At 36.4% G+C, this 13,275-nt stretch overlaps 1 protein-coding gene across 1 annotated transcript in view; it reads right to left on the reverse strand.

Annotated features, from left to right (window-relative positions):
- Nucleotides 1–13,275, reverse strand: part of LOC124605633 (dedicator of cytokinesis protein 1) — a 460,559-nt gene that overhangs the window by 157,306 nt on the left and 289,978 nt on the right. The window contains exons 24-28 of the mRNA XM_047137451.1: nucleotides 12,580–12,831; nucleotides 10,643–10,843; nucleotides 10,386–10,521; nucleotides 8,717–8,810; nucleotides 2,727–3,075 (exon numbers count right to left, since the gene is read on the reverse strand). Coding sequence (XP_046993407.1) covers nucleotides 2,727–3,075; nucleotides 8,717–8,810; nucleotides 10,386–10,521; nucleotides 10,643–10,843; nucleotides 12,580–12,831 — 1,032 coding nt within the window. The remainder of the gene's footprint in view (nucleotides 1–2,726; nucleotides 3,076–8,716; nucleotides 8,811–10,385; nucleotides 10,522–10,642; nucleotides 10,844–12,579; nucleotides 12,832–13,275) is intronic.

Here is a 13,275-nt window from a genome sequence, read left to right on the forward strand (position 1 = left end):
AGATTGACTTAAGTTACAGTGTGTGGCAAGAAACTATAGCTGACAAACTCAAGAGACCACAAACATCAAAAGGTGGTGTTGATCAACAACTTTTGCACGGCATATTACCCACACTAACGGAGGATCTGAGAGTTCCGTACAAAATTAGTGATGTATGCAGACAGTTCACCTATTACGGGAATCAAGAATTGCTACAATTTTTGCCTGTTATCTACATTGATACAGGTGAGATATCGGACCCAGGTATTCTAAGATTTTTTTGGGAATATTTTAATTTGAATAATATACAGTGGAACTTGGATTTTACATTCTCTGATTTTACATTTTTCGCGATTCTGCACCATAAATTCGTAGCCCCTGTGAAAAACCCATACCATCAAAGCAAAAAATTCCCCAATTTTACATTTCTTCTTAGTAAGATTTACCATGATTCTAAGTTCTTACTTGATGTCTCACTCGAGTTCATCCCATTTTCTTCCTATTGAAATTTGATGTGAATGAACAAGTTATAAGTTTCAGAAAAGACTGATGGTTCGCACCACGGATGGCGGCGGAATTCAGGAAATATTTTAGGCTGTTGTTGAGAGGGGACATGTGAGAGAGGGAATGCTGACTTAATCCATATCAGTGTTGCCAAAACAAGTTGCATCATTCAGCTTCACTGTGCAATTATGATACAAGTACTGCTAGGTTACAGCGATAAAGGAAAAACAAGACAGTCAACGTGAAATGTTGTGGACCGAGTCAACATGTGATGTAGGGGGCCCAGCCACCGCCTTTTCTTGTGCCACTTATAACTCAGTCTCATCTTTTTGCATGTATATCAACCATCAACCTCTTCAATGCAACACAGAGTCTTGAAGAATGTGCTCAGTCATAATTACAGGAACATCGCTGGTGAACCTTTAATTGGCTGCAACTTGTTCAAGTTGCCCAATAGCCACACCAACGCACGTAAAATGAGCTCGCCTAACTGATGTGTGGAGGGGAGGAGTGGCCCTTCAGTGATGGGATGCAGGTAGGGGTGAAAGCATTATGTGAAGTGTTGAACATATACTTTTTGTGCAAATAATATGGTATGACAGAGATGGCAACAGTTGCATCAACTGTATATACTTCTCATGTACATACTTTGCACCGCACACACCACACAATGTAGATCATAAGGACTGGGAGCATTGAGAGAGAACATTAAGCGAAACTGTGGCACCAGTGCTTTCTTTCAAATTTACATTTTACACAGAGTAAGAAATTTACTGAGCCAACTTATAATAAATTTGTAACATCAATCAGGCAAGTAAACTCATTTTTTCACATCCCTGCTTCTCTCATCAAGCCTAAAATAACACTTTAGTGGCAGTGAGCATATGATGTGTGGCTCATAAGAAAAGCATTAAACTATAACAGCAACGGTGGCAAAGTGTACCGTTATGCAGATGTCCACATTTATGCTTATGATTCAACCATTTAGCTGCTGTGATGGTTTTGGTTTAATTCAACATGTGCATCAATTTTTGCTTTTTCCTGGATGAGCACAAAGGATGATCTCTCAAAAACGCATGTTTTGAACATATAATTTCTTGTCGTAGCATGTCGGAAAACAGCTCAATTATCTTGCACCCAGATACTAATTTCACTTTTTTGATGAGTTTTTACTTGCTGTTACACATCTGTGACTTTTTAAGAACTGATGAAATTCACTACCACAAATTAATGTATAAACATTGAATTGCACATTTAATTTCCTTCACTTGGACAGATTTTACACAAAGTATTGGAGAGGATTGCTATTTTTAATCAGATATGCCAATTATTACAATTGAAATTTCAAGGGAGTATGTTCCAGAAAGAATTAGACAACATGTAACTTCCTCCCAGATACGTCTTGTGAAATGACCACAATGAGAAAATTTGGTAAATTAGACCTAATACACCCGCATGCCATTCACCTAAGAAACAGGGATGAGAGGACCAGCTAGCATCCTTGCAATTGTGTGTGTGTGTGTGTGTGTGTGTGTGTGTGTGTGTGTGTGTGTGTCTGTGTGTGTGTGTGTGTGCGCGCGCGCGCGCGCGCGCGCTCGAGCAAGAGTGCACACTTGGGGGGGGGGGGGGGGGTAGGGGGAGGTGGGAGGTGGGAGGGGGGGGGGGGGGGGGGGGGAAGCCACGCACACATGGCGCTGTACTGGTTAGTCATGAACATGAAATATGACGGACACTATCTGCATAATTTTCAGTTTTCAACCACTCTACACCTCAGCTGTAAGGTAAGTTGCTGCTTTTGCTTCTTCCATTAAATGTAATATGCTTAGTTACTAATCAAGAAATGTAACAGAGATTATGGCTCCAGTAAGTGAAGTAACAACTAAGTTAGGCATGCTCTTTATTGGATAATTAACCAAAAGTAGATATATTTCACACCACGTTTTGTACAAAAGCCAGTGTTATGAACATCATCACCATCATCATTATTACCACCACATGTCAGACTGTACGGCAGCTCCACTCCTGGCACTTATGCATATTTAAAAAATAAATAAATAAATAAATTTTCAGTTAATGTTTATAAATTTACAATTAATGATTAGGAATCTCGTGTTGCTTGCTGACAGCGTACCACAAAAACGTCAACCATAATTTTTAATTCAGAATTTAAAATTCACTGAAACAAGTGTATAATGATGAATAGTAACATACACAAGAGATATGTTAGATTACAAGAAACTAACCTTTTCATAGTTGACGATTCCGCCCATTACTTTTGCATCTACAATGCCCATAATCTTCATAGTTAATGGATTTAAATGCAAGGTGCTATCAGCTCTGTGAGCAACAATCAGATCTTTCAATGATTTGTTTGTGGCCTCCATTGTTTCAATAGCATTTTGTAATGGGCTCACATAATACACCTCTGCAGAAATAACAGGAAACCATTGCAGAATACCAGGAAATGGATAAGATGTGACAAGAACTGTTCTTTCAAGCCATAAGTTGGCAAATTCATTGTCAAGATCACCACTAGCTCCATCGCGTCTGTAGAAAGGTCTGCTGAACCTAAATTTCTGTACATCATTTACCCTGAAAATGAAATGCAAAGGGAATGAAGTGAGAAAACTAACCAATGGTTATTACAAACAGAAAGTCATAATGCACATTATTAATGATTTTCAGAAAAACAACTAAATTAGAATAACGGTGCCAGGAATGACAAAGACTACCATATTGAGGTAGTGTTAAGCAATAGATAGTTATAAAAACAAGGTGCTGCTTAACACTTCCCTGTACACTACAGTAAGTAGCTGCTTTTTCTTACATCACATTTTTTATACAAAAAAGTATTTTCCACTGGGTTACCAATTATGAGATTTGAAAGCACAGTAGCATCTAGTAATAATGTCATATAAGTGTGACAACAAGAATTTTTTGAATGCCATGTAGCTACTTTCCATTTTGTGAGCTGGTTGTCATACAGTTTGTTCAGTTTGCTGAAATAGTTTGTTAATGATCAACATTTAAAGATTTTTTTTGTGTGCACAGAAAAATGAATATGACCAGGGAACATTTCCAGGCTACGCTATTTTATGATTTTAAATCATCCTTAATCACCTACACAATGTGAAGATCACCTGAAAATGCATCTGGCAAAGGACCCCTATCTAAGGCAACAATTTCTAGTTGGTACAATGAATTCAAAAGAGAATGACTTTTATTTAGTGATGAATTTCGTGAAGGTCACCCACTGATGAAAATATTGCAGCTGTTTCAGCATAGGTTGAAGAATATTGATGAACATCTTATGAATTTACTCAGGCAACAATGAGCTTTTGTATGAGTCAAATCCAAAATATTTGACATCAAAAAATAAGATGTTAGAAAATTTTGTTGTCTATAGTGCAAAAAAACTCTGGAAAATTTTCAAGGTGTCACTTCAGATTTGCTTCAGAATATCATTATTTGTGGCAAATCTTTGATTTATTGTCGTGACCCTGAAAGGATCTTTCAAACAGCACCTATTGCCGCAAAAGTCTTACAGATTATTAGTGTTGGTAAGAAGATGGTAACTAGATATTTTTCCTAGAATGGGCCATATTGCTACTATAGCACTTGAAAACAGTTCTACTGTTACTGCAGATTGGTAAACAAATGACTATATTATTTTATCCATGTTTGATCTTGTGAATTAGGCAGCCATTAATGACAGTTGGCAAATGATGCGACCAGCGCGTCATTCACTGACCAAACAAATGTCTGTTGACTACAAATTTTTGAAAAATATGTAGAAAACACACGAAAGAAACAATAGAAACTCCAAGTTGGAGTAACAATGAACCTAAGGACAAGATCGATTGTTACTAACCATGACACATTAAGCTGCATACAAGTACAAAAAAAAAAACGCACTTACATATTAGCTTTCAGCCATAGTCTGGCAGAAAAAGAAAGGGAAACACACAAGAACTAATCCTTGTCTAATTTTCAGTGTCACCCCTGTAGTGCCCGAGACATACAGTCTGGAGCACCCCATCAGTTTCTAACATAGACAGAAATAATCGATGAAATTCACGAGTTGTACAGGGCGCGCGCACGCGCCCACATACACACACACACACACACACACACACACACACACACACACACATTCATTAAGACAAGCAACAACACCTCAATCTTGAGCAGCTCAGATCAGAGGAGATTGTCGTGTGCGTGAGGTGTTCTTGCTTGTGTAAATGAATGCACATGTATTTCCCTTTCCTTTTCTGATGAACACTATGGCTGTAAGCTAATGTGAAAGTGTCTTTTAATGGTGCCAGCCTGCAAATTAACATGTTATCTTTACAATAAGTAGCACTCTATCTTTTCCCTTCATTGTTGTTCAAAAGAAACAAGTTTACAGTACATCAAAGCATCGCTGCATACAGCAAGATTAAAACTGAGAAACTGTATGCCCTAAAGGTCAGCACTGTGGTCCTTCTACCATACGACCTTGACTCAGTACCTTTTGATTTCCTTTTTGGTTACAAAAGCTAAAGATAAAATGCATGGAATAACAACTTCATCATCAGATGAAGCAGTGGAACATTATAAAAATCTGGTTTCTCAAGTACCTCAGGAAGAGTGGCATCATTGCTTTATGGTCTAGCATCATCAAATCAGAACCATGTTGATGTTAAAGGGAAGTATTTTGAAAAACAATAAAATCATTTAAAATTTTGTTTGGAACTAATCCTTGTCTAATTTTCAGTGTCACCTCGGTAGTGCCCGAGACACCATCTCAGTTCCTAACTTAGGCAGAAATACAGTGTCACCCTTAAAGTGCCTGAGACATACAATCTGGATCACCACATCAGTTCCTAACATAGACAGAAATAATCAATGAAATTCACGAATTGTACAGCTCAGATACATTATTCTGCATTACAGCAAGCTCCCGATTATCCATGTTAATTAAGGCCTGAGATTGCATGGATAATTGAAAAACATAAATAATCCAAAATACAGTTGTTTTTACCAGAAACTGCTGCACATCACATTTGAATTGACTAGGTGTATTGTCCAGTGAAAAAACAGCCTTTTTCCCTTTCTTTCTTTCTTTCTTTTCCCCCTATTTGACAGCAACAAGTGACTTCAATTTGTTTCCACTCACTGAATTTCACAGAAATTGCTTTAACATGCTTACATTTGCTAGCACGTTCTTCAGTCTGAGAGGCTTAAGGTCACATGGGCACACCCTAACAAGACAACCCAACCAGCATTGTAAATCTGGTCTAGGAGACAACTACTATATTCAAAGTAACTAAAGAACTGACCATAAAAATCATCAGCTGTGTCTTCATTAGCACAAACTTTCTCACTCTTAACAGCAGCTTCTCATATTTTGTAGAAATGTTAAAACTGAGTCAGCAAATCTGATGAAGCATCTCTCCGAATTTTTCTATTAACAATGGACCTGATGCGGTGATGGCTGTCAACTTGGGTTGCAAAATTTAACAGCTTTTCTTCATTTATTTTTAGGTCTCTCACTGTATGCCTATCCCATAACCCAGAGAATTAATGCAGAGTCGCCATTTTCTAACTTATCTATACTTTTCAATTTATTTTTGAAAATTAGAACACCACATTTGTGTTTATCTGTAATCTTCCTAACACATGTAAACTGTCTGTATCACCAGCAATAACAAGAAGTGTGAAATACATTAACAAACAATTTCAATGACCCACTGAACAAATTACAGTATTATCGAGATCTTTCAGCAACTAGAAAACTACCAATAAGAAAACCTAAATCATTTTATTTTACTATCAACTGCCAATGAGTTGGAAACTACCAATTTTTTAGCTCTTAGCAAAAAGGCTAGGCAAATATACAGACAGGAAATTGTCCAAGAGTAGAGCCTCACATTTACCTGAAGGTGAAACGCGAAACACCAAGAAAATATTTCAGGAGTGTCAGATGAAGCAATTAGGATCCACATTATCTTCTGGTGATAAAAGATGTGTCACATCCATAATAGTGTATTCTCAATGAAAATATTCATTTTAAGTATTACAGAATAATTCAAGCTGTGTTCTTTTATTTTTTTTTTCAAAAATCACTGAACTATTCATGAATAAGCTACAAACTGGATAACTCGCACCTCAACAATTGTGAGTTTCTGTAGTTATGGAAGAACTGTATGCACTTAATGATTACATCACTGTTTTGTCAACAGATAATGTAAGTGGCTGAAAGACATACATCTCCTATGTATAATAAGAAATAAGCTGCATTTTTAGAACTCTACCTACATCTGGGAAAAAGCAACTTCATACTGCCTTGTACAAAGAGGAAAACAAATAGTTTGTTAAGTGACTGTGTAAAATTATTTTCAGTTCACAGGTTGAACTGCATGCTACCAGTTAGAAGACATAATTGTAATCAAAAAAAGGTGTCATTTACAATTATTTATAGATTCTGTTTATGATTTTCCTCAACTGTCCTACACCAAAAAAAGAAATCTTATTGTTTCAACATGATCTCTGTACACATTTTCTACTAATATTTTGCTTATGAGCATTAATTGCCTTTTTTTATGATAAATTAATGGTACAGAGTCATGTGCCAAAATCAAATTGTTCAACCATTAAACAAGCATCACCAAAAGAGAAAAATGGAGTCAAGTGCAGTCTCAAATTATAGCCTGATTTCAAAATTAAAAGACTGACTGGTGTTTTTTTAAACAGCTCTCTATTTCAATAATCAAGTAACTATTTTACTATGTACCTTCTCTGTTCTTTCAGCAGTCAGTTAGTCTGTGTACAGAAACAATCTATCTTGCTGCTATCTCTTTACTGTTCGACAGTCAGTCATGCCTTTTTCTTAAACCAATCTCATCATTTCCCAAAACCCTATACGTCAATACCTACACTACTACCACAAAAATTTCACCTACATAGCCAAACAATAGTTGCACATATATTTCTTCCTGTCTGGTTTCCCCTTCTGTGTTGCTCCTCAAGATCTCACATTAAAATGTTCCCTTCTCTTGCTGTAATCAATTTTTCCACAAATTACTGTTTACTTTACAGACTGATCAATCCCTTACCCTCAGCCACCTTGTCCTTGACAAAGATGACCATACCTTTCAGTTACACATAACTATCTTGGCAAATACTAGCTTTACTTCTCATTTGTCTTTCTTATTCCATATCTTCACGTCACTTGGTGATGTACTTACACATTTGGCTAGGTAGAACTTTTTCTGGTAATAACTTTACTACTTTTTTTCTCATCTTACAATGAAAGCATCTTTGTTCTCAACTGTTTCACCAAATGCCTCATCCTTATTTTACGTGTGTTGGTCTTCACCTTAGCTTAGAAGCTTAGAACTGAGCCACACTTTTCAGTTAAAAAAAAAAAAAAAAAAAAAAAAAAAAAAAAAAAAAAAAAAAAAAAAAAAAAAAATTCAACATCTCTCCCTTCTTTCTCACTTTCTTCTGTGTTTTTGAAGCCAACTTCAATGGCTTGCAAAAAGTCAGATTTGATATCATTTTCATTTTCTGTTTACAAAGTTAGAAAGTATTTCTTAACTATTCACAGACAATAATCTTCCATAATTTGACATACTATATATTTGTTGGATGAAGAATATTATTTCAGTATAAAACAGATTTTTCTTTTTATACATATACTAGTTTAGTGCCCACTGCTTCGCTCGCGTAGATTGTATGGCCTGCAGAGATTTTTTTTGTTTTGTTTTTATTTAATCATATTTTTATGTTGTTCAGAAATTAAGACCACATAGGTATAGTCTTTTCTGACTGTACGAGCTTTAAAAATACTGTAGTAATTCTTTAATAATGATATATTTTCAAATAAAGGCTTTCACCCACTACTTCACCTTCACAGGGTTAAATTTCCAAAATTGCTTTAACACGCAATTTTGAAAAATTCCGTCTTAAATGACACCTACAGTATAAGATCCAAAGCTTCTGTAAATTTCTAGTTTCTATCCTTAGGGGTTTGGGCTGCCCGATGAGGAGTCAGTCAGTCAGGACATCACATTTTATATACAGAGAAGAGTGGTCTGCAGCTCAGTGGCTCTTCTGTTTTGAGATTGATGACCTATTCTCACACATGTTATGAAGAAACATTAATACTATACAACAAAAGCAAGCAACTAACAGAGATAAATTTAATGTCAATCTCATTTTAAATACTTAATGAGAGTAACAAACATACCTGAAATACCGCATTATTTGATCACTGATTGCCTTCCCTGAAAACCTTTTCCGACGGTCATCCATCACTGGTTCCACTTTATTTATCTGAATATCTGAAGATTGATATTAAGGATTTATCAGTAAAGGCACATTCCTGTAACTTATAAGATTACATTTCAGCCCACTGTGTGTTATTTGTCTGTTCTTACTTCTTCTGAATTCTAATATAAGCATGGAGATGAACATAATGGCCTACATGGGTTTGAAACGTCAACAAAGAAAACATCAGCTATAATTTCATTTTTACATGTGTCTGGAGACTAGAAAATTTTTGTAAAGTATAATATGGTCTGTAGTAGGCTGTAATATTCTTTATTAATTAGCTGTTCACACAATTAAAAAAGAATATTATAACCTACTATGGACTACATTTTCCTTTACAAAACATCAGCTACTTTCACATCTATACTTTGGTGTACACTGGTATTTAAGCCCATCATATCACATACACAGGTTGTGTGTCAGTGCAACTCTCTGCCTACTTTTGAAATTTGGAGTAATTCTTTACAGGTTTTGTACAGTTCTTCTCTCAACTAAAATTGCTGAACATTTCTGTAATGCTCTCAGACTAACTAGATAACTCTAAATTCAATTGAAAAGCACTTCTTTGAATTTTCTCTTTCATGTCCATTATCACATACTTTAGTAAGCTTCTCATATAAAGTGAAGATTTGTCACAGATTTAGCTATAAAAACAAATTGCTGATGTTCCAAAGCAAGGCTTTATTTTCTGATATAGTTTGCTGCTTATCATCAAGTGGCAACAGACTATGAACAGAGAGGTTTTGTTACTGATGAGCAACTTTGAAACAGATATTATGGAAGAAGAGTGTGTTTCAAAAACAGAGTAACTGTCTTCTTTGACCGAGCAATTGTGACACAGTTGTATATAAAATCATATCATTGAATCATGAGATGTAGATAACCTAATTCCACCCGCCACCTTTTCAAATGCATTTCTGCCAATAAAGGAAATGTGCCATACATCGAGCACCAAAATGATTAAAATTAACACGGGGACTTAGCATGTGTCAAATTATTATTATACATAGAATGAATATGGATGTTTTTCTCTCTTATTTGAGCTAAGCCAGGAACAGCTTCACTCACTCACTTTCTCACAAAATACTCTCAGCACAACACAGAAAATGGAAAACAATCTTCATTAAGGGGACTGTGGCTGATACTCATTACACTAAGGTTTTATAATGGGGGTTAGCAAGCATACAGTTTTATATAACCTCTTCAGATGTCTAGTGGTGCAAGATCTGAATAACTGAAAAACAAAGAAAAAGCATGCAGATATTGTGCAATACTGGGATTTTAGTAAGTTACAATGACAAACTTTGGTTTTCATACTGTCACATCTGGGATTTTGATTTTCATGAGAGAAGATAGTTTTTTTTTTTTCTTGTTATTGCTAACCTATGGTTCACCTCTTACTAGGACTATCACATGTCAGTGGAATGGGAAACAAAACCTCTCACACCTCCTCATGTGATCACAACTGCAATTAGAACAACCTTAGAGCAATTTCTTAATAATACTAAATGATAGCTGCTGTACACTTAAAAGAATTAAACAACATGGTTTCACATGACAGCAAGAAAAATAATATGCAAGGATACATTGATGTGGAGATTCAGTGATATCATCACTTGGTGCAGAAAGGCGATTCATGAGTTCCGCATTAGGTAACTGATTGATTGTACGACTAGAAAAATCACTTAACCTTTCATATTCCTTTCCTCTATATACAAATACCTGTAGGATGGAACACAAAATTAGTACCTCTTCCAAATGTCCTAGTAAGAATTATAATGAAACAGTAATAATTTTTACTGTGTTCTACGATATTTACCCCTGCAAGGTGCAAAACACTTACCTTATTTTGCAAGAAGGCAGGAAATCCCCGGCCATAGTACGCCACTCTAAAATATTCAGGTTCTGGTCTAATCTGCTTCATAATACTGTCGTAAAACTGTGACATACGCTGGTGTATACAACTTAGTTGTAAGTAATCGTATGTCTCTTCTTCGTACAAACTAATCAACTCTTTACATATACTCAATGCACTTTCCCACATCTACAAAGAAATCAAAAACTTTTAAAAGGACCTTTATAGTTTTATTATAGCATATAATTTTTCATTCAGTCTACACTAAACCACATGAAGCTTTAACTACTGATTATGTTTCACAACTTAATTAGATGTCTTGTACCAAATGCCCATATCTAATCAAAACAGAAACACCTTGTGCTTGATGACATCAAGGGCTGCTGTAAGCACAGTTAACACTACAGAAGTTAAAGAAGAAGCAGGAAAAAAAACTTACAAGTTGTGAACAACAAAGTGACCAATAATTACAGCTTTGTTAACAAAAGACACAGATACAGAGACACAGTTCTAAAGTAAAGAGGAATATGCGGGTAAGCAGTGGGGAGAAGAAAATCCAAAATCTAACAATGGAAACTCCAGGTAGAAATATCAACAATTTAGGAAAAGACAGATTGCTACTTACCATACAGAAGACACGCTAAGTTACAGACAGGCACAATTATAAGACACTGACATAAAGATTTCAGCCACAGCCTCCATCAGCAAAAGAGCAATGTGCACCACTCATAAACACAAGCAAGCACAACTCGTGCACATATGACTGACAGCTCCAGTATCTCGGGCCCAAGATGTTGCAGCTGGCAGTCATGTGTGCATGGGATGTGCATTCCTGTGTGTCTGAATGGTGTGTGTTTAACTGATGGAGGCTGTGGCTGAAAGCTTTATGTAAGTGTCTTTTGATTGTGCCTGTCTACAACTTTACTCGTCTTCTTTGCAGTAAGTAGGAATCAGTCTTCTCCTATATTGTTGACAATCTAGAATTTGTTACACAATAAATGCGTATTGAAACATTAGATATCCTGTCTTGAAGGCTGAATGCTCTGTCACAAACAGAAACAATGAATTCTCAGAAAAAAATAATGGGAATGAGTGTACGGCATCGTTGGCCGGGAGTCCCCTATTCGGGGAAGTTTGGCCACCAAGTGCAAGTCTTATTTCATTTGACGCCACACTGGGCGACTTGCATGCCAGTGATGAGAATGAAATGATGATGAGGACAATACAACACTCAGTTCCCGAGAAGAGAAAATCTCGACCTTGGCTGGGAATTTAACCCGGGCCCGCTTGCATGGGAGGTGAGCACGTTACCACCCAGCTAAGCAGGTGGACTTGAATTCTCAGAGTTAAAGGAAACACAGAGGTGGAAGTGGAACTACATTAAGTGTTGTGTAAGTAATCCGAAAGATAACTCTTACATAAATATTCATACAAAGACAACATTATAGAGAGAAAATTCTCCTAAACCTGTTGTAGAAAGATAAATCAAAGTGACTAGTTAGATTCAGATACATGTTTCAATTGATAGTCACTGTTATACTAATCAAAGACACACATTAAAAATACAAGACTAGAGGGATGACCAGAAAAAAAGTATCTTGAGGGATGAAATCCCATTATGGGCTTTTGCACAACCCAGTGTAAGAAAGAGGACTACTGAATTCTCAGTATGTTCAGAACCCTATATTGGACATTTCCTAACATAATGTTGTGGTCATTTATTGATAATAATCATATTAATATAGAAAGTGAAGCAGAGATTTTATTTATTTTTCCCTGTTACTTGTTGCAGCCTGGTGCAACACTCTGCGTCTTTGTGATAGGTAAGTAAGTGTTCTGCTCTGCACGATATTGAGCTACAAATCTTATATCTATACTTCTCATTTAGGTTTACACAAAAATATCTATATGCAGAAAGTACAAACCTTGCCCTTATCAAAATAATGAATGATGTCATAGTAGAGGGCTTCCTTAAGTTCACGGTGTGTCTGACAAGTGGGATGGCGCAGACTGCGAAGCAACGGTGGCAGTGGCTCAGCCGACCACTTCAACAACTTACTGTGAAGCTTCAATGTAAATGCAGCCTCTGTATAGTTATCACATTCTAAATGCAGTTCGCACAATTTATTTACATAACGAATATACATTTCCTTCCTATTAATCTCACTGTAGAAATCCTGCAAAATAGAAACATTCATATTAAATATGATTAATTGCAATCTGTTCCCTATAGTTTAAAGTTATTCTATATTTCACTGAGCACATTCTCATCTTTCCCAGAAATGTAGTGAGACCATAACATGTACACTATGTGATCAAAAGCATCCGGACACCCCCACAAAATGGTTCAAATGACTCTGAGCACTATGTGACTTAACTTCTGAGGTCATCAGTCCCCTAGAACTTAGAATTACTTAAACCTAACTAACCTAAGGACATCACACACATCCATGCCCGAGGCAGGATTCGAACCTGCGACTGTAGCGGTCCCTCGGCTCCAGACTGTAGCGCCTAGAAACGCACGGCCACACCGGCCGGCCCACCCACAAATATATGTTCTTCATATTAGGTGTATTGTGCTGACACCTACTGCAAGGTACTCCATATCAGCGACCTCAGTA

This window comes from Schistocerca americana, chromosome 3 (genome assembly GCF_021461395.2).
Source record: "Schistocerca americana isolate TAMUIC-IGC-003095 chromosome 3, iqSchAmer2.1, whole genome shotgun sequence".
Classification (NCBI taxonomy): domain Eukaryota; kingdom Metazoa; phylum Arthropoda; class Insecta; order Orthoptera; family Acrididae; genus Schistocerca; species Schistocerca americana.